General features: G+C 40.4%; 1 protein-coding gene across 1 annotated transcript; it reads left to right on the top strand.

Moving 5' to 3' along the window:
- The first annotated feature begins 16130 nt into the window (after nucleotides 1-16130).
- On the top strand, nucleotides 16131-20663 carry LOC121533701 (antithrombin-III). Its single transcript, XM_041839856.2, has 8 exons — nucleotides 16131-16246; nucleotides 17012-17062; nucleotides 17740-18109; nucleotides 18764-18979; nucleotides 19266-19403; nucleotides 19547-19765; nucleotides 19931-20170; nucleotides 20379-20663. The coding sequence occupies exons 3-8, from the start codon at nucleotides 17741-17743 to the stop codon at nucleotides 20553-20555; spliced, it is 1359 nt and encodes a 452-aa protein (XP_041695790.1). The 5' UTR covers nucleotides 16131-16246; nucleotides 17012-17062; nucleotide 17740; the 3' UTR covers nucleotides 20556-20663.
- Nucleotides 20664-22066: the final 1403 nt, after the last annotated feature.

Here is a 22066-nt window from a genome sequence, read left to right on the forward strand (position 1 = left end):
CAGTTTTATTTGAGACGACTTTACAACCATCAAGATGAATTGTCAGATTTAACAGAAGATCTCTTTGTTTCTTGGGACCTAGTACAAGCATCTCTGTTTTGTCCGAGTTTAAAAGTAAAAAAGTTTTCAGCCATCCACTTCCTTATGTCTGAAACACAGGCTTCTAGCGAGGGCAATTTTGGGGCTTCACCATGCTTCATTGAAATGTACAGCTGTGTGTCATCCGCATAGCAGTGAAAGTTAACATTATGTTTTCGAATAACATCCCCAAGAGGTAAAATATATAGTGAAAACAATAGTGGTCCTAAAACGGAACCTTGAGGAACACCGAAATGTACAGTTGATTTGTCGGAGGACAGACCATTCACAGAGACAAACTGATATCTTTCCGACAGGTAGGATCTAAACCAGGCCAGAACTTGTCCGTGTAGACCAATTTGGGTTTCCAGTCTCTCCAAAAGAATGTGGTGATCGATGGTGTCAAAGGCAGCACTAAGGTCTAGTAGCACGAGGACAGATGCAGAGCCTCGGTCTGACGCCATTAAAAGGTCATTTACCACCTTCACAAGTGCAGTCTCAGTGCTATGATGGGGTCTAAAACCAGACTGAAGCATTTCGTATACATTGTTTGTCTTCAGAAAGGCAAGTGAGTTGCTGCGCAACAGCTTTTTCTAAAATTTTTGAGAGGAATGGAAGATTCGATATAGGCCGATAGTTTTTTATATTTTCCGGGTCAAGGTTTGGCTTTTTCAAGAGAGGCTTTATCACTGCCACTTTTAGTGAGTTTGGTACACATCCGGTGGATAGAGAGCTGTTTATTATGTTCAACATAGGAGGGCCAAGCACAGGAAGCAGCTCCTTCAGCAGTTTAGTAGGAATAGGATCCAGTATGCAGCTTGAAGGTTTAGAGGCCATGATTATTTTCATCATTGTGTCAAGAGATATAGTACTAAAACACTTAAGTGTCTCTCCCGATCCCAGGCCCTCGCAGAGCTGTGCAGATCCAGGACAGCTAAGCCCTGGAGGAATACGCAGATTCAAAGAGGAGTCCGTAATTTGCTTTCTAATGGTCATGATCTTTTCCTCAAAGAAGTTCATGAATTTATCACTGCTGAAGTGAAAACCATCCTCTCTTGGGGAATGCTGCTTTTTAGTTAGCTTTGCAACAGTATCAAAAAGAAATTTTGGATTGTTCTTATTTTCCTCGATTAATTTGGAAAAGTAGGATGATCGAGCAGCAGTGAGGGCTCTTCGGTACTGCACGGTACTGTCTTTCCAAGCTAGTCGGAAGACTTCCAGTTTGGTGTGGCGCCATTTCCGTTCCAATTTCCTGGAAGCTTGCTTCAAAGCTCGGGTATTTTCTGTATACCAGGGAGCTAGTTTCTTATGACAAATGTTTTTCGTTTTTAGGGGTGCAACTGCATCTAGGGTATTGCGCAAGGTTAAATTGAGTTCCTCAGTTAAGTGGTTAACTGATTTTTGTCCTCTGACGTCCTTGGGTAGGCAGAAGGAGTCTGGAAGGGCATCAATGAATTTTTGTGTTGTCTGAGAATTTATAGCACGACTTTTGATGCTCCTTGGTTGGGGTCTGAGCAGATTATTTGTTGCGATTGCAAACGTAATAAAATGGTGGTCCGATAGTCCAGGATTTTGTGGAAAAACATTAAGATCTACAACATTTATTCCATGGGACAAAACTAGGTCCAGAGTATGACTGTGGCAGTGAGTAGGTCCAGAGACATGTTGGACAAAACCCACTGAGTCGATAATGGCTCCGAAAGACTTTTGGAGTGGGTCTGTGGACTTCTCCATGTGAATATTAAAATCACCAAAAATTAGAATATGATCTGCTGTGACTACAAGGTCTGATAGGAATTCAGGAAACTCAGAGAGGAACGCTGTATATGGCCCAGGAGGCCTGTAAACAGTAGCTATAAAAAGTGATTGAGTAGGCTGCATAGATTTCATGACTAGAAGCTCGAAAGATGAAAACGTCATTTTTTTTTTGTAAATTGAAATTTGCTATCGTAAATGTTAGCAACACCTCCGCCTTTGCGGGATGCACGGGGAATATGGTCACTAGTGTAACCAGGAGGTGAGGCCTCATTTAACACAGCAAATTCATCAGGCTTAAGCCATGTTTCAGTCAGGCCAATCACATCAAGATTATGATCAGTGATGAGTTCATTGACTATGACTGCCTTTGAAGTGAGGGATCTAACATTAAGTAACCCTATTTTGAGATGTGAGGTATCACGATCTCTTTCAATAATGGCAGGAATGGAGGAGGTCTTTATCCTAATAAGATTGCTAGGGTGAACACCACCATGTTTAGTTTTGCCCAACCTAGGTCGAGGCACAGACACAGTCTCAATGGGTATGGCTGAGCTGACTACACTGACTATGCTATTGGCAGACTCCACTAAGCTGGCAGGTTGGCTAACAGCCTGCTGCCTGGCCTGCACCCTATTTCACTGTGGGGCTAGAGGAGTTAGAGCCCTATCTATGTTGGTAGATAAGAGGAGAGCACCCCTCCAGTTAGGATGGAGTCCGTCACTCCTCAGCAGGTCAGGCTTGATCCTGTTTGTGGGTGAGTCCCAGAAAGAGGGCCAATTATCCACAAATGTTATCTTTTGGGAGGGGCAGAAAACAGTTTTCAACCAGCGATTGAGTGCTGAGACTCTGCTGTAGAGCTCATCACTTCCCCTAACTGGGAGGGGGCCAGAGACAATTACTCGATGCCGACACATCTTTCTAGCTGATTTACACGCTGAAGCTATGTTGCACTTGGTGACCTCTGACTGTTTCATCCTAACATCGTTGGTGCCGACGTGGATAACAATATCTCTATACTCTCTACACTCGCCAGTTTTAGCTTTAGCCAGCACCATCTTTAGATTAGCCTTAACGTCGGTAGCCCTGCCCCCTGGTAAACAGTGTATGATCGCTGGGTGATTCGCTTTTAAGTCTAATACTGCGGGTAATGGAGTCGCCGATGACTAGGTTACAATCTCTCTCTGCCTTGGAAACCAAGGGTTTTGAGATTTATGCTCCATGAACTCGAAGTGAACCCAATAATGATTAGAAGAAGAATATAACGACGAGGCCAGTTCCTTGGTTTCAAATAGACAAGGCCACCATAATCGCATTGACATGAATAACATCTCAGTCGTTAGCTTCACAATGTGCTACATTTTTAGTAGCATCCCTACAACAATCCTCGTGCTTAGCATACATACAAGTTTTAAAATGCAGACTTTGTATTTGGAATTCATTGTAAGTTCTTGTAGCTGAGCTGCAATGAAATTCGCAGACCCTGTTTTGTAGAGCGTTTTGTTAAGTTTCACTCTTGCCACTTCAGGATTTCATACTTGGTGCTCTGTTGAAGGAGCACTTTTACATCTGGTCAAAAGCTCTCCATTTCATAGAAACAATACTTGTTGGCAACTGGCTGTGAATAAGTTTTACAAAGCCAAGACAATACAAATTGAAGATGACATTGGCCTCTTACATTTACATTTTAGTCATTTAGCAGACGCTCTTATCCAGAGCAGTGCATACATTTTCATACTGGTCCCCCGTGTGAAACGAACCCACAACCCTGGCGTTGCAAACGCCATGTTCTACCAACTGAGTTAACACTTTTTAACTGGGAAGTATTGAGATTTTGTTGAAACTGTAACAAACTAGACAAGAGGCAAAGGCGTCCCTGCATCCAGTTGTTAGTTCAGTGGCCTGGACCTCTTGGTATTCCCCCTCACCACCACCACCACCACCACCACCTTCAGACTCTGGAAAATGAGATTTACTTCAGCCTCTGCCATCCATGCTTTGGGATGGGGCTGATGTGAAAAGGGAAAAGGATATGCACTGAGTATACAAAACATTAAGAACACCTGCTCTTTCCATGACAGACTGACCAGGTGAATCCAGGTGAAAGCTATGATCCCTTATTGATGTCACTTCTTAAATACACTTCAATCAGTGTAGATGAAGGGGAGGAGGGAGGTTAAAGAAGGATTTTTAAGCCTTGAGACATGGATTGTGTATGTGTGCCATTCAGAGGATGAATGGGCAAGACAAAAAATGAAGTGCCTTTGAACGGGGTATGATAGTAGGTGCCAGGCGCACCGGGTTTGTGTCAAGAACTGCAATGCTGCTGGGTTTTTCACGCTCAACATTTTCCTGTGTGTATCAAGAATGGTCCAACACCCAAAGGACATCCAACCAACTTGATATAACTGTGGGAAGCATTGGAGTCAACATGGGCCTGCATCCCTGTGGAATGCTTTCGACACCTTGTAGAGTCCATCCCCCGACGAATTGAGGCTGTTCTGAAGGCAAAGTGGGGGGGGGGGGGGACTCAATATTAGGAAGGTGTTCCTAATGTTTGGTATACTCAGTGTACATTTAGGCTTGGCATTCAAGCGGTCTGTCTTAAATTTTTTGGGGTAATTTAAATGCAGTGAGGGATTGGGTGGGAGGGAGTCACAGCGTGTCAAGCATTCGTCTGCTGTTGATTGGGTGGCCAGAGATGGGAAGATGGAGTAAAAGAAACAGAGGAACGAAGCCAGACATTAACCATGGCTGGAATTTGAGACATTGATCTACAAAACATATGTTTGCACTTTCATAGCTTTAAGGATCGTTTGTACTGAGGATATGTATTTATTCATATGTATTTTCATCCTGAGGATGGATATGACATTGAAAGGTAAAACTTACAACCACATTCTGTTTTAAGAATGTGTAGTCGATGATGGCCATGGCTGCTCCCTAAGGCCATAATAGAGTTGACCATGTACAGAGCAGGATTAAAACAGCCACTCTGTTTTTATACATCAATCTACTGTATACTTCCTAGGTTTTTTGTTTTTGTGGAGGTTCACTTCCACCATTGTGACACGGTATGCTATCTCACATACCCATAACACGGTGAATGACAGGAAAAGTGAAATTCCTATTTCAGTTCCTCCTCATCTCCACTCCTCTGATCACCTTTTTCACCAACTGCAGCGGACATTTATTGTGTCGTTTTTATTTTAACTTCCAAGAAGTTGCTCTAGTAAAAAGGTTTATGTTGTTTTCCTGGAGGGGTTAATCATTTCTGGATGGGGGTCAGTGCGTAGGTGGGGACAGGCCACTGAACTGGGCTACGACAGAGCTAGAGTTAGCAAAGCAGTTCGTATCACTGGATACACAACCGCAGAACCACCACAGCAGGGTGGGAGGAGACTAGAAGTGACATTTTGACACCGCCAAATAAGTGCTTTTTCCTAAATATGAACAAATTCAAAGTGCAGCAGTTTTGCAGTTGCATTATGTTGCATTTTAAATTATTGCCACCCCTTTCATTGATGTTGCAATTTGGATTGATATTTCCAAATATGTAATTATTTGGAATAGTGCAGTCACGTTTGACACTAGCGTCACCTTTTTGTGTTGTCGGTTACACTTATCTTACAATCCTATTTCTGCAGTAAAAATATATTAAATAGTACTAACCAGTTATGGCATTTATTTCAAGTAATACAACATCTTTAGTTAACTACCTGGTACTGAATGGTATTCACCGCTTATGTATCCCTAAAAAAACAACACTTAACTAACAATAAATAAAAGTAATGTGGATAATTTTGCTATCAGATACAGTGTCTTGCAAAAGTATTCATCCCTCTTGGCGTTTTTCCTATTTTGTTGCATTACAACCTGTAATTTAAATTGATTTTTATTTGGATTTCATGTAATGGACATACACAATATAGTCCAAATTGGTGAAGTGAAATGAAAAAAATTACTAGTTTAAATAAAAAATAAATAATGGAAAAGTGGTGCGTGAATACAGTGAGGGGGAAAAAGTATTTGATCCCCTGCTGATTTTGTACGTTTGCCCACTGACAAAGAAATGATCAGTCTATAATTTTAATGGTAGGTTTATTTGAACAGTGAGAGACAGAATAACAACAAAAAAATCCAGAAAAACTCATGTCAAAAATGTTATAAATTGATTTGCATTTTAATGAGGGGAATAAGTATTTGACCCCTCTGCAAAACATGACTTAGTACTTGGTGGCAAAACCCTTGTTGGCAATCACAGAGGTCAGACGTTTCTTGTAGTTGTCCACCAGGTTTGCACACATCTCAGGAGGGATTTTGTCCCACTCCTCTTTGCAGATCTTCTCCAAGTCATTAAGGTTTCGAGCCTGACGTTTGGCAACTCGAACCTTCAGCTCCCTCCACAGATTTTCTATGGGATTACGGTCTGGAGACTGGCTAGGCCACTCCAGGACCTTAATGTGCTTCTTCTTGAGCCACTCCTTTGTTGCCTTGGCTGTGTGTGTTAAAGCATAATGTTTCCACCTCCATGTTTGACGGTGGGGATGGTGTTCTTGGGGTCATAGGCAGCATTCCTCCTCCTCCAAACACGGCGAGTTGAGTTGAAAAAGAGCTCAATTTTGGTCTCATCTGACCACAACGCTTTCACCCAGTTCTCCTCTGAATCATTCAGATGTTCATTGGCAAACTTCAGACGGGCATGTATATGTGCTTTCTTGAGCAGGGGGACCTTGCGGGCGCTGCAGGATTTCAGTCCTTCGCGGCGTAATGTGTTACCAATTGTTTTCTTGGTGACTATGGTCCCAGCTGCCTTGAGATCATTGACAAGATCCTCCCATGTAGTTCTGGGCTGATTCCTCACCGTTCTCATGATCATTGCATGGAGCACCAGGCCGAGGGAGATTGACAGTTCAGTTCTTTTGTGTTTCTTCCATTTGCGAATAATCGCACCAACTGTTGTCACCTTCTCACCAAGCTGCTTGGCAATGGTCTTGTAGCCCATTCCAGCCTTGTGTAGGTCTACAAACTTATCCCTGACATCCTTGGAGAGCTCTTTGGTCTTGGCCATGGTGGAGAGTTTGGAATCTGATTGATTGATTGCTTCTGTGGACAGGTATCTTTTATACAGGTAACAAGCTGAGATTAGGAGCACTCCCTTTAAGAGTGTGCTCCTAATCTCAGCTCGTTACCTGTATAAAAGACACCTGGGAGCCAGAAATATTTCTGATTGAGAGGGGGTGAAATACTTATTTCCCTCATTAAAATGCAATTCAATTTATAAAATTTTGACATGAGTTTTTCTGGATTTTGTTGTTGTTATTTTGTCTCTCACTGTTCAAATAAACCTACCATTAAAATTATAGACTGATCATTTCTTTGTCAGTGGGCAAACGTACAAAATCAGCAGGGGATCAAATACTTTTTTTCCCTCACTGTATGTATTCACCCCCTTTTCTATGAAGCCCCTAAATAAGATCTGGTGCAACCAATTACCTTCAGAAGTCACATAATTAGTTAAATAAAGTCCACCTGTGTGCAATCTTAGTGTCACATGATCTCAGTGTATATATACACCTGTTCTGAAAGGCCCCAGAGTCTGCAACACCACTAAGCAAGCGGCACCATGAAGACCTAGGAGCTCTCCAAACAGGTCAGGGACAAAGTTGTGGAGAAGTACAGATCAGGGTTGGGTTATAAAAAAAATGTTTAACATCCCACGGAGCACCATTAAATCCATTATTAAAAAATGGAAAGAATATGGCACCACCACAAACCTACCAAGAGAGGGCCGCCCACCAAAACTCACGAACCAGGCAAGGAGGGCATTAATCAGAGGCAACAAAGAGACCAAAGATAACCCTGAAGGAGCTGCAAAGCTCCACAGCGGAGATTGGAGTATCTGTCCATAGGACCACTTTAAGCCGTACACTCCACAGAGCTGGGCTTTACGGAAGAGTTGCCAGAAAAAAAGGCATTGCTTAAAGAAAAAAATAAGCAAACACATTTGGTGTTCGCCAAAAGGCATGTGGGAGACTCCCCAAACATATGGAAGAAGGTACTCTGGTCAGATGAGACTAAAATTTAGCTTTTTGGCATTCAAGGAAAACTCCATGTCTGGCGCAAACCCAACACCTCTCATCACCCCGAGAACACCATCCCCACAGTGAAGCATGGTGGTGGCAGCATCATGCTGTGGGGATGTTTTTCATCGGCAGGGACTGGGAAACTGGTCAGAATTGAAGGAATGATGGATGGCGCTAAATACAGGGAAATTCTTGAGGGAAACCTGTTTGTCTTCCAGAGATTTGAGACTGGGACGGAGGTTCACCTTCCAGCAGGACAATGACCCTAAGCATACTGCTAAAGCAACACTCGAGTGGTTTAAAGGGAAACATTTAAATGTCTTGGAATGGCCTAGTCAAAGCCCAGACCTCAATCTAATTGAGAATCTGTGGTATGACTTAAAGATTGCTGTACACCAGCGGAACCCATCAAACTTGAAGGAGCTGGAGCAGTTTTGCCTTGAAGAATGGGCAAAAATCCCAGTGGCTAAATGTGCCAAGCTTATAGAGACATACCCCAAGAGACTTACAGCTGTAATTGCTGCAAAAGGTGGCTCTACAAAGTATTGACTTTGGGGGGGTGAATAGTTATGCATGCTCAAGTTCTTTTTTTGTCTTATTTCTTTATTGTTTTACAAGAAAAAATATGTTGCATCTTCAAAGTGGTAGGCATGTTGTGTAAATCAAATGATACAACCCCCAAAAAAATCTATTTTAATTCCAGGTTGTAAGGCAACAAAATAGGAAAAATGCCAAGGGGGGTGAATACTTTCGCAAGCCACTGTACATGCAGACTATGAAATTATGAACTACAAGTTTGCTTGCCTTCTAGGTAAGATGAATTCACGGAATGTATTTAAAAGTTTCATTGTGAAATGATGGCTGGGATATTCCATTTGAATTCACAAGATATCCAACGACTGAAATAGTCACACTTCTTTTAATCAAGTCTTTGTCTTCATGGAAATATTTAAGTATGTTATACATGTTTTTAGTTACATCTCACTTTTGAGATTTTATTTGAGATGTGAAACGGCTTACACTGTATGTGTATAGAGTATATACACACTATACTGCATTTGCTCTTTGCAAAGCCAGACAATGACACTGACTTAAGTCCATTCGTCTCCTATAGAAGTTCTGTGCACATATTGAAATATTAATTAGTCCTGAAAAGTTGCTGTCTTTTGAGCTTTCACTAGTTTAACCTTTTCTGTACTTATTTCAGAGCATTAGATTTGTTTGTTAGCATTCTAGCAAGCAATATTATGGAAAATGACTGTTAACCAGAGCATAATGTAGACTACTCAATGCAGTTTGCGTTACTCTTCATGCTAACCATAACCAATGGTCCCTTCATCCCTCTTCTTATTAATTGAGACAGATTTTCAAGGACATGATGACACAATCCCTTCATGAATAATTATGATGAATTGGCATGGCATCATGCATGTTTGTTATTAATAACTATGTTATCTCGCTTTAGTCACCTCTGTATCATCGGGTTTTTTGGCACGAATGTGACTTAAAACTATTGTCATAGTGGGAAATGAATTGCGTTGTAGTGTAGAGACATTGTGGTGGCTAAATTATGGTGGTTGTTGTAGTAGTTATAGCCGTTCATAGAAAAATAGAATGTATGTATCATTGTGCAAAATGTGCATCTGTAGTTTTGGGGCTGAACAGAACTGCAGTCAACTATGCTGTGTACATACACAGCCAAAAATATTTAAATGTCTGGAGAAATGGTGGTCAGTGACAACTATTGGCGTAATCACAAGATCACATGACTTGCTTGTCATATGTATCATGCAGTGTTTCCCCTATATTCATTTAACACGGCATAAGCCATGGCAAAATGTGTAGAATTGTAGGAAACTAGCTTTAAAACAGTACGATTTTCTCTACGCCCATGGCAAAATGTGTACAATTGCAGGAAATTAGTGTTAAAACATAAAAATGTTGTCTCTGTTGCCAAGAGGACGGCCTCAACATTTTTGGGTCTGCCCCCCACCCCCCAACTTTGCCACCGTTGCGCAAAACAATTCATAGGGGAAACACTGATCATGTATGTGCTTAATGAGGTCTAAATCATACTGACCTGTTTGACCTCTGTGGCTTTGACAGCCCTGAGATGTACCAAGAATACACTGGTACTACTCAGCCTGACTTTAATGCCAGGAGCGTCACTTCTGTTCTAAGCAGTGCTTACAAACCCTGTTCCAGAGGGGAAATGACTCTGTTGGTCAATCTATCTGTCAAACCATTCAGTAGAATCAACTCCAACAATCCTTCCAATTGCATTTGGATTTACGGTTATTTGACAGCTTGATGTATTTGGACATACTGTATGTTCCTCCATCAGCGTCATCATCAATACAACATGTCTCCTCATAAAAGGCTGAGTCATTGCTCTCTGAATGTGGATTAATAATGCCTACTTTTGTCTTGAAGGTGTGCAGACACCTTTACAGAGAACATCAAAGTCCTCTGAGGACCTGGTTGAGAGTTGTCGGTGTGTTAGCCGCTAGGGGATGCTAATTTACCAACTTGTGAGATCACTCTGAACGTGGGTCAACGTACAGCTTTACCGTGACTTGACTCAGTATTTAGGAATTGGGCTGTCTAAGATTAGACTAATAATGTACGTTCTTTGTACATTTATTCAGTTATTTGCCTCTTTTTTGATGTGTTTGTTACTATTTTATAGACCAATATAAACTGGTCTCTCGAGACATCCTTTAATCTTAAAAGCACCAATTGTGGTGGGACCTCTTAAATGTATAATCGCTATTGTTGTTTTTGGTGTTACTATTGCTTGGGAAAGAGCTATTGACATTTGAACAATCGTAAAGATTGGATACAAAAGCCTTGATGTAATGCATTGTAGAGACAGAATTTGGCGAAGGTTCACCTCTTTCAAAAAGAATTGAACACCTTGAAATTGTTTGTTATATTGCCATGTTTCATGGGTTAGGCTACTTCTTAAAGGGCAATTCTGCCACTTTTCAACCTCATTGATCATCTCCATCACCAAACCAGTGTCTACATATGTGAAAACAGCGAGTTTCTATGATATGTGGTTAAAATGATAAGAACGATCCTAAAAAATGCTTCTCTGGGACATCACAGGGTAGGATTAAAAGAAAAGAAAAAAACAGTGATTTTCAAAACCTGTAACGAGTTTCTAGCCCAAGGGAGGGTATTTTTTTGGTCACCATGTCACTGCGAATCTCAGTGTTTGAAAATCACTGTTTTTAAAATGTAACTTTTGATGTCATCGGGTAGAATTTAACTTTTTAAATTCTTTTTTCTACAAAACATAGAACGTTTTTTTTTACAAATGTTGACAATGGTATTGTGCTGGAGATAATGAAAATGAGGTTGAAAAGTGGTGGAGTTGTCCATTTAACATGTTGTGGTTTCTACAAACTGCTTTAGATCAGAGGTATTAACCAGAAGGAACTGCCATTACCCGCACTGGGAAAGCTAATTAACTCTTTTAAGTTAACTACTGTGGTTCAAAGCCCTGTCTGTTGCTCAATGATTTTTTTCATATATTTAAGTGTTTGAAAAAAGGTGAACATTTTTGCACCAGTGCAAATTAATATAATATTAAAACTTAAACATGTTTAAGTATGTCCTTTTAAACATACATTTTCATTTTGAAGTATTCACTTCTTTAGAAAAAAACGGGGGCAAAATGTATCCTTTATAGTGTCTGCATGGGAATTCTCTTCACTCCATATCTGCACTGCTATCTTTTGAATACTGTCTGTTCTCAGTCGTTCTATTGTTGAGCACACTGATTGAGGCTTAAGAAATGTGACGTGCCTTCCAGCAGGTTGACTATTTCAAAGTTTAAGATGCATACCTACAGGCTTGTCTATACAGTACATAAACATGCAGCTGTTAATTAAACTCCTTCAAGAGTCAGCATTTATATTAAATGGTCTCTACGAATCAGTCATGCAAAGATGGGTCAATCAGCTGATTGCCAATGCAGAGCCGAGGAACCGCTTATCCTTTCTGAGACAAAGGAGTTCTGTGCCAGAATCTCTGCTGGGGTAAGTTTCCCGGAAGCTTCGCAGCCCTATCATCATCTTTACGAGTTTTACACTTGTAAAACTGCAACGCAAGTTAATATTAAAGATCCATTGATACCGGGAAACTCACCTGTTTGTTTACATAGCCATTTTGTGTCTGTTTCATACATCCCAAGAAAATTATGTTTTGGCTGTCATGTAGCATCGTTTGGTCTGTGTTTTAGATGGTGTTAGGCTCGCCAGAATTGATTAGAGGAAAGACATCTGCCTTTTCCGAGGGGCTTTTATTTTTCCGACCCTTCTAGAAGGTTGTCCGTTTTTGGATGTTGTGGAGAGAAGATCCCGGTAGTCTTATTTTATATTTCCTAATTTAAATGAAGTGTGTGTGATGATTGACTCGTATTGGGTAAACGCAGTAACATTTGATAGTAGGATAGCCATACCCCAAGACAACACGAGTAACTGAATTATTTTCCAAAGAATGTTACTTCCTTGTCCAGGAAATGTCTTCAGTGATTCATTGAGTTTTTACTAAATACTGCATAATTAATTACTTATTTGGACTTAGTTGTCCTTTATTAACAATCATATCAGTGTTTCCCCTATATTCATTTAGCAGTGGTGGCCCACCGCTGCTTAATTGTTGCCACCGCTGCAAAAACGATTATGTAAAAGACGCTGCATATGATGAGTATAAAAACAAGTAACACAGGATCACTTAAAAGTTAAGTGAATATGAAATGTAACATTAAACCACATTGTAACACCTCACACACTGACAGGCAATGGGTATTATTGGGAGTTGATTTCCATGTGAGCGGCCATGTCCCAATGGGAGAGACCGCTTCATTTCTTCATTTTCTTTTTCTTGTTCACGCTGAACACACTCATTGGTTTGGGAACTGTAATTGGGACATGTAATTGCTTTGGGAAATGTAATTGCTTTTGATTACTACTATCCAAGTTTTCTTGTAAGAGTTTGCTTAATTAAATTAAGGTACATGTTTAACTTCAACATGATGATGAAGAAGAAAATGTTTGTTTTTATATTATACTCCCTTAAGGAATGTTTAGAAGTGTATTTCTCCAATGTGGATGTAGCTGTTATACCATTTTTCTTTTAAAGAATTCACTGTGTGAAAATTGGATTGCATTTTTGTATAATACAATTGCTTTGGGGGGAAGTACTAGGGGAAAACTAACTGGAAGTAAATGTAAGAAAAATGTAACTTATGTGCAACAGTGATTCTTTACTGGCAGGGACTGTAATTAAATAATATTGCGAAACTTATGCTTTTTTAACTGTCATTTGTATTTCTACAAACACACAGCTAATTGCAGCATTACCGCAAAAATGGAAGAGGCAAGTGGAAGGGGGAAAAAGTAAGGAAGAGATTTTTGATGTACCGATTCCATGGCACATGGTTTATGAACTGATACACAAAACGATGCCGGATTCAAAATGTATAATTTTCCAATTTAAATTATTATACAAAATTCTTGCAACCAATAGAATGTTATATATATGGGGGATACAGCCATCCCAGCTCTGCAGATTTTGCTGCGAAGAGACAGAATCATTAGATCATTTGTTTTGGTACTGTCCATATGTAGCTTGTTTTTGGTCGCAGGTTCAGGAATGGCTGAAGAATTGCAACATTCACCTGGAGCTAACTTTGCAAATAGCACTGCTGGGTGATTTGAAAAGTAATAGTCAATCGATCAATAATCTAATACTTTTAGCAAAAATGTTTCTTTAATTGACAATCTGTAGAAACTGAGAATAGAAAGGTTCAGAACGTTTGTGAAACATCACAGCACAGTTGAAAAATATATGGCAAATAGAAATCAAAACTGGATGGTCTTCATAGATAGATGGGAGGGGTTGAGGGTAGTTTAAAGGATGAAAAAAATAATAATGAAAAAGGATAACTATTGTAAAATATATTGTGTATACAGTGCATTCGGAAAGTATTCAGACCGCTTAACTCTTTCCACATTTTGTTACGTTACAGCCTTACTCCAAAATGGATTAAATAAATAGAAATACTCATCAATCTTCACACAATACCCCATAATGACAAAGCAAAAACAGGTTTTTAGAAATTTCTGCGAATGTATTAAAAATAAAAAAACATCTTATTTACATTAGTATTCAGACCCTTTGCTATGAGACTCGAAATTGAGCTCAGGTGCATCCTGTTTCCATTGATCATCCTTGAGATGTTTCTACAACTTGATTGGAGTCCACCTGTGGTAAATGCAATTGATTGGACATGATTTGAAAAGGCACACCTGTCGATATAAGGTCCCACAGTTGACAGTGTGTGTCAGAGCAAAAACTAAGCCATGAGGTCAAAGGAATTGTCCGTAGAGCTCCGTGACAGGATTGTGTTGTGGCACAGATCTGGGGAAGGGTACCGAAACATTTCTGCAGCATTGAAGGTCCCTAAGAATACTGTGGCCTCCATCATTCTTAAATGGAAGAAGTTTGGAACCACCAAGACCCTTCCTAGAACTGGCCGCCCTGCCAAACTGAGCAATCTGGGGAGAAGGGCATTGGTCAGGGAGGTGACCAAGAACCCGATGGTCACTCTGACAGAGCTCCAGAGTTCCTCTGTGGAGATGGGAGAACCTTCCAGAAGGACAACCATCTTTGCAGTACTCCATCTATCAGGCCTTTATTGAAGAGTGGCCAGACGGAAGCCACTCCTCAGTAAAAGGCACATGACAGCCCACTTGGAGTTTGCCAAAAAGCACTTAAAGGACTCTGACCATGAGAAACAAGATTCTCTGGTCTGATGAAACCAAGATTGAACTCTTTGGCCTCTATGCCAAGCGTCATGTCTGGAGGAAACCTGGCACCATCCCTACGGTGAAGCATGGTGGTGGCAGCATCTTGCTGTGGGGATGTTTTTCAGCGGCAGGGACTGGGAGACCAGTCAGGATTGAGGGAAAGATGAAGGGAGCAAAGTACAGAGATCCTTGATGAAAACCTGCTCCAGAGTGCTCAGTACCTCAGACTGGGGTGAAGGTTCACCTTCCTGTTTCTGAATGTCCAGAGCCCGGACTTGAACCCGATCTAACATCTCTGGAGAGACCTGAAAATAGCTGTGCAGCGACGCTCCCCATCCAACCTGACAGAGCTTGAGAGGATCTGTAGAGAAGAATGGGAGAAACTCCCCAAATACAGGTGTGCCAAGCTTGTAGCGTCATACCCAAGAATACTCGAGGTTGTAATCGCTGCCAAAGGTGCTTCAACAAAGTACTGAGTAAAGGGTCTGAACACTTGTGTAAATGTTATATTTCAGTTTTTAATACATTTGCAAACATTTCCAAAAACCTGTTTTTGCTTTGTCATTATGGGGTATTGTGTGTGGAAAAAAGCAATTTAATCAATTTTAGAATAAGGCTGTAACGTAACAAAATGTGGAAAAAGTCAAGGGGTCTGAATACTTTCCAAATGCGCTGTAGTATGTATAAGCTGGAAGTAGAAGCCTAAGTGTTGTCTATTAGTTTACTCCAATTAGGGGAGGGGTGGAAAATAATAAATTAAGGAAAATATGTTAAATATATTTTTGTTTTATATATATTTTTTTATGTATGGGGGATTGAAAATGATGCAGACAATTACATTGATGGAAGCTACAATCTATCTGCAATATTAAAGCTGACCCCCAAAAAAAAAACAACAACTGCTGTTAATGTGATGTAGAGCAAAATCTCTCTCAAAGATGTACATTCCTTCTCAATATTGCACCTTGTATGAGGTATTTAAGCAGGTTGGAGATCAGGTTTGCTGTTGCTATGTCAATATTATTCTGTACAATTGTACAAATGAGGCTGTACTTATTTATTCTTCACTATGACCATTCTCTATGTATTGGCATGTTGCACTATTGTATTATTTCATATAATAATATAATATGCCATTTAGCAGACGCTTTTATCCAAAGCGACTTACAATCATGCGTGCATACATTTTTTGTGTATGGGTGGTCCCGGGGATCGAACCCACTACCTTGGCGTTACAAGCGCCGTGCTCTACCAGCTGAGCTACAGAGGACCACGAGTAAACATACTATTAAAGATGTGTTTAGAACATTGGATCAATCCACATGTGGGACCAACTCAACTGAAGCGATCAATACTTCAAAGGTTGAGCTGAGTAAATCTTTCCTTCTCCAGCCCCCCACTTGCACTGCAGGACACTGACCCTGTCCCCTATGAGGGACTCGCAAGCTCAACTCGTAGCCGATACTTAGGTTCCACACAGTCATTTACAAGGAAAATATACCTCAGGTAAGGCATTGTCAATTCATAATATTGTTAAGTAGGGTTTAGTTTGGTTGAAAGAGGTGATGCTATGTTCAAAGATTGCACGTATTTAGCAACAGGTATTTGTCAATGGCTAGCTGAATAAACAGATGGTAAATTCCAAGCTTCTCAACAGAAATGGTGTCTTCAAATTTACAACTTTATTTTTTTACATTGTCGTGTGGTTCCTAGTTGCTATTTTAATCCCTTTCATATACAGTGGGGTCCAAAGTTATTGACACCCTTGATAAAGATTAGCAATAATGACTGTATAAAATAAATAATTCAAATACTGAGCTATATTGTGTCCTAAAATAATTGGCAAATTATTTTATACTAATACAATTGCTCAGAGAAAGATTTTGTTTAACAAGTAATAGTTTTCTTTCTCTAAAAGCTAGGGGTCAAAATTATTAACACTCCTAAAGATTCATATAAATTAAGTAGTCAAAGGTTTTGTATTTGGTTCCATTTTCCTAGCACGCAATGACTACATCAAGTTTGTGACTCTCCAAACTTGTTGGATGCATTTGCAGTTCGTTTTGGTTGTGTTTCTGATTATTTTGTGCCTAAAAGAAATGAATGGTAAATAATGTATTTTCATTTTACAGTCACTTTAATTGTAAATAAGAATAGAATATGTTTAAAAATGTGGATGCTACCATGACCACTGTACATACTTACATGGTACTCTTGAGTTATGAATTTCATTAAAAGGAGAGGTTTTACTGACATCCAATTTTTTTACAGGTGCTGGACAAAAAGATTATCCACTTTAAAGAAAAAAGTGCTTCTAATAAGGTGATAACATAACATACCCTAAACTTTATTAAAATATATCGTACTGGGAGAGCAAACTGAGTGGAAACTCTTTAAAATGATGAATTTCCCCAAATCTTAAGTTGAGATAGCCCCAGTGTGTGCTTTGTTATTTTTTGTAAGTTGTGTTTCCCTACGTTACAACGGCCTCCCACTAGGCAAAGAGACAGTTGAACTTTGGAAGTTACTTTCAGTAGTGTTGTTGGTTAGAATGTGTGCTGCAGTGGCGGCTGGTGACTTAAAAAGGAAGGGTTTGAAGGTTGAAAGTTATTTTGAATTTGTTCTAGTTAAGCCAATGGTATGACATGCTTTTATTGGAATGATATTGTTTTTAACGTTTCCTAAAAATGTAGGACATCCCTCTCCTCCCTGAAGGAGCCTCCTCTGGTTTGTAGCAGTATTTCAAGGTTGCTTAAAACAATAGATGTGTATACAGTACCATACTGTAGCCTATACCAACGCTAGTCCTTGTGAGCTGCAGTGTCTGCTAGTTCCCCCTTACCCCGGTGCTTCATTGATCCTTTCATGCCATCGGTTGGCCAGAGAGTCCACAGAGACAGCTGGTTTCCCAAGTCTAAATTAGCCTGTGACCAATGACCAAAGGAGTTGAATAAACCTCCTATAACCTGACCCAGACACCTTCTCACCTCTCCCCCCAGGATGAGGTTGTCCAAATTTGTGTGGACTTTGGGGCTGCTCCTCGCCTTGCTGTCAACCTCCCAGGCGTTCAATGACTTTTGCCATGCCAAGCCCAAAGATGTGCCCCTGGAGCCCAGGTGCGTCTACCGCAGCCCCGAGGACGAAGCCTTGACAGCGGATGCTAAGCCGGAGAAAGTCCCTGAGAACACCAATCCCCGGGTGTGGGAGCTGTCCAAGGCGAACAGTCGCTTCGCCCTGTCCTTGTTCAAGCAGCTAGCCAAGGGCAAACCCAGCGAGGCCAACATCTTCATGTCCCCTATCAGCATATCCACAGCCTTCGCCATGACCAAACTGGGTGCCTGCAACAACACGCTCAAACAGATTATGAATGTAAGGGGTCTGAAGCGTAATATGTGTGTGGCAAGCTTTTGTACATTCACTTCTGCCAAAACAGTACACAGTCACTCACCCTTTTAGATAAATTGAAACAGTCTAACCAGGTCTAGTGTCTTGAAGCTGCCTAGGCTAGGTAGTGCTAGCCAACTTATTTCGCCAATTAGCTTCAGCCGGCTGGTCTGCGACCATGGAAAAGTGGGTTTGTCATTGGATAGCCTATCTCTGGGGCTAGTTAGGGACCATCAATAAATGACACAATGTAAATGGGACAGTATTTTCATGTTGCACATCTTTTAGTTGTCTCATTAAATGCTTTCAATATTTGCATATGAATTTCTACAATTTATAGTTTGTTTGAGGTTTGTAAGTCATTGACATTTGGAGCTATTGACCTTGACAAATTTGTCATGGGCATTAAGATCGGGTCACGTGCAGCTGCGCTCCAAATTGAGGATTACTTGGGTGCTGCCAGCATTTTTTTCATACACATTAGGCAGGAGGAAGTTAGAAATTTGGGTTTTCTGTCAATTAACATGTTCACGCGGTCTGTCTTGCTCTTTCTTCTTCGGTAAATTTTTTTATGAATAGCCACAACCAATAACAGCTCAGGCCTGCCAATGTCTGACCTCTGTCTCAATCTCAATTCAGGTGTTTGAGTTTGACACAATCAAAGAGAAGACGTCGGACCAAGTGCATTTCTTCTTTGCCAAGCTAAACTGTCGCCTGTACCGCAAGAAAGACAAGACAACAGAGCTGATCTCAGCCAACCGTCTTTTCGGAGAAAAGTCTCTGGCATTCAGTGAGACTTACCAGAATATCAGTGAGCTGGTGTATGGTGCCAAACTCATGCCACTCAATTTCAAGGTAATTCCCTCTTGCATTTTCCATTGCCTACTGCTTAATTTGGCCTTATCACACCACAAATAGCATGTGATATTATACACTCTTTAATAACAATTACTGTGTGTACAAGAGTTACTATTATGGACCAGAGTTAAGTAATCAATTATATGTACTGAGGTTGAGTATTGCTACATGTTATTTATCTGAAGGTACTGCACAGTGTTGAGTAATTAAATTCCAGAGTTACCAAAGTAGTTCTAGGCATGTGACATGTTAGAAGTGCAATTCTGTGAACATGGGCTTTTAGGAGAAGCCAGAGCTGTCACGGGTGACCATCAACGATTGGATCGCAAACAAGACGGAAAACAGGATTCAGAACACTTTGCCGGAGGGATTGCTGAACTCCAACACTGTGCTGGTCCTGGTTAACACCATCTATTTCAAGGTGTGTTGAGTATATTTTTCTCATACATTTTGTGTTCTGCGCTGCCTATGGATGGACAGGCCAAAACAAGTTTAATTTTGGCCACCACCCAGGAACCCATTGCCTTTCATTCAACTGTCGCCTTCTTTTCTGCTATCTCACAGGGTCAGTGGAAAAGCAAATTCGACAAAGAGAACGGCTTCAAGGCTGACTTCTACGTGAGTAAGTCCAAGACGTGCCCAGTGTCCATGATGTACCAGGAGACCAAGTTTCGCTACGGCAGGTTCACTGAAGACAAGGTGCAGGTGCTGGAGCTGCCGTACCGCGGAGAGGACATCACAATGGTGCTGATCCTACCTCTCAAAGACACACCCCTGTCTGAGGTGGGTCCTGGGTGCCTACTGTCGTCATTTACACTGTTCACTGACAATTATATTGTACTCCCAAGGTTATTCATGTTTTAGTCATATGCTATTCATGACACATTAGATAACTTCAACTCATCCACCATACCACCAATCACACTGAACATCTGCTGTTGTTGTAAGGTGGAGGAGAACCTGGGCTTGAAGAAGCTGACTGGCTGGCTGGATAACATGAGGGAGACCACAGTGTCGGTGCAGCTGCCACGCTTCCGCATCGAAGACGGCTTCAGTCTGAAGGAGAAACTTCAGGCCATGGGGCTCGAGGACCTCTTCAGCCCCATGGACGCCAGCCTTCCAGGCATCCTGGAAGATGAGGCGAATAATCTGTACATTTCAGATGCATTCCATAAAGCATTCCTAGAGGTATGTACAGGATCCATAAGGATCATCACTTAAAGTAGTTGAAAAAACTGTAATTTGTTAACAGATCAAATGTGCATCAGGAGAGGCACTACGCCTAATCAGACAAGCATAAAATATAATTGTTTAACTTCATTAAATCAATGAAGATCATACACTTTCAAACCATTTGTGTCCAGTAACTTAAGAAATAAACGAACAACTGTTGCAGGTGAATGAGGAAGGCAGTAAGGTGGTTGCTGCTACAGCTGTAGTGGCCGTTGGCCGCTCCATCAACTTAAACAAGGAGGTGTTTGTCGCCAACCGGCCCTTCCTCCTGTTCATCCGAGAGTCCACCATCAACACCATGGTGTTCACCGGCCGAGTGGCTGACCCCTGTGATCCCTGATCTCACACACTATTCACACACCAACCTCAGATTCGTCATTCATGTCATGTAACTGCCTATTTCTGATCTCGGTATCAATCTAAAATAAACCAAATGGGATGGACAGTGGACCACTTTGTGATGTATTTAAGAGTGAGTACTTTTTTATGTAAATCTGTCAAATGAGTAATTGATTAAGTATCTGTTGGTTGGTGAAAGGACCATCCTTAAAATGACACTTTTAAATAAACACTCAAAAGGCATACATACAGGTACACATCCTTTCACACATGTACTCATCCTGTCATGTAAGCAAACTGCTAAATCTGACCTTATTAGAAATAAAACCAGCCAATCACAGTAACACTTAAAGTGCTTTATTTCCTTTGAAGAGAATATACTTTAATAATGAAAATGATATAGTGGTTATTGTGAAGTAACCCTTTTTCACATTATCAAAATCAATAAACAAATCAACCTTTGGCCTTGCAAATGACCCCAAGCGATAAACCAAACCCTCTTCATACCACCAACCCAAAGCATGACCCTTTACAGTATAATCAAGAAATGCTGTTTCTCTTTCAGGAACAGGACCATGCAACAAAAAAAAAGGAACTTCACATATAACCTGCAAGGTCTTGCAAGACCACAGCTGGTTTTGTACATTTCTTGACAGGGAAAATGTAAAATATTGTAATTTAATATATTCCATTTCCTTTGAGATATTCTTTGTTAATGAATATATTTTTAACGTCAAATAATATTTTGCGTTAAGAATTAAATATTTTAGGCAATTAATTACATAGCTTAACAATTAGTTGGAGTAAGCATTTTGCAGTCAATCATATTGGATATACTGTATGTATGCATTTGTATATAGACATTTCACACAAGACAACTGTAATAAAGAGAAACCTCTAATAAGACACGAGACCTTAATGAATCAGCAAGACAAAGACATAATAGCACAAAATGTAGAATATATTAAATGTCACCTAATAAATCCTTATTTGGCATGTTTTGGAGCAAATATATTGATAAAGAAACTTTCCCAAGTTTGGCATTGAAAACCTATGACAAAGATGACATGCATTGATGCTAAATAGGGCCTCAGCTTGACCATTCATTCAAGTAACTGAAATGTTTGGATTCCTGATTTTGACATCTTAACATTTTTAGCTAGATGTTGTTTTTCACAGTTGGACAGATGGGTCAAAACAGAACTTTTCAGAACAGTACTTAAATAAACGATATATGTATTATTGACACCCTCTCACTAGCTTAGTAAGAATCTTCACAAGACATACCGAGGTAAGTGGAGACGATGGAAACCTGTTTGCTGAAACTGGAGAGCCTACACAAGATGGCTTGTTCCTGTCATCGATCCACATTCAGCAGTAACAATACATATACAAGGGTTCAATAATCATATTTACACTGCAAATACACATTTGTCTTCTGCGCAGTTAAAGCTTATTAAAAAAGTAACAAAGGCCATTTTAATTATAAGCAATAGACAAAGAAAACAGCAT

The sequence above is a fragment of the Coregonus clupeaformis genome, chromosome 20 (assembly GCF_020615455.1).
Source record: "Coregonus clupeaformis isolate EN_2021a chromosome 20, ASM2061545v1, whole genome shotgun sequence".
Classification (NCBI taxonomy): domain Eukaryota; kingdom Metazoa; phylum Chordata; class Actinopteri; order Salmoniformes; family Salmonidae; genus Coregonus; species Coregonus clupeaformis.

Coding starts and splice junctions, on each gene's coding strand:
- LOC121533701 (XM_041839856.2), top strand. CDS start 17,741: ATGAGGTTGTCCAAATTTGTGTGGACTTTGGGGCTGCTCCTCGCCTTG. Junction 19,404..19,546: donor TTAACACCATCTATTTCAAG/GTGTGTTGAGTA, acceptor GCTATCTCACAG/GGTCAGTGGAAAAGCAAATT. Junction 20,171..20,378: donor TCCATAAAGCATTCCTAGAG/GTATGTACAGGA, acceptor CAACTGTTGCAG/GTGAATGAGGAAGGCAGTAA.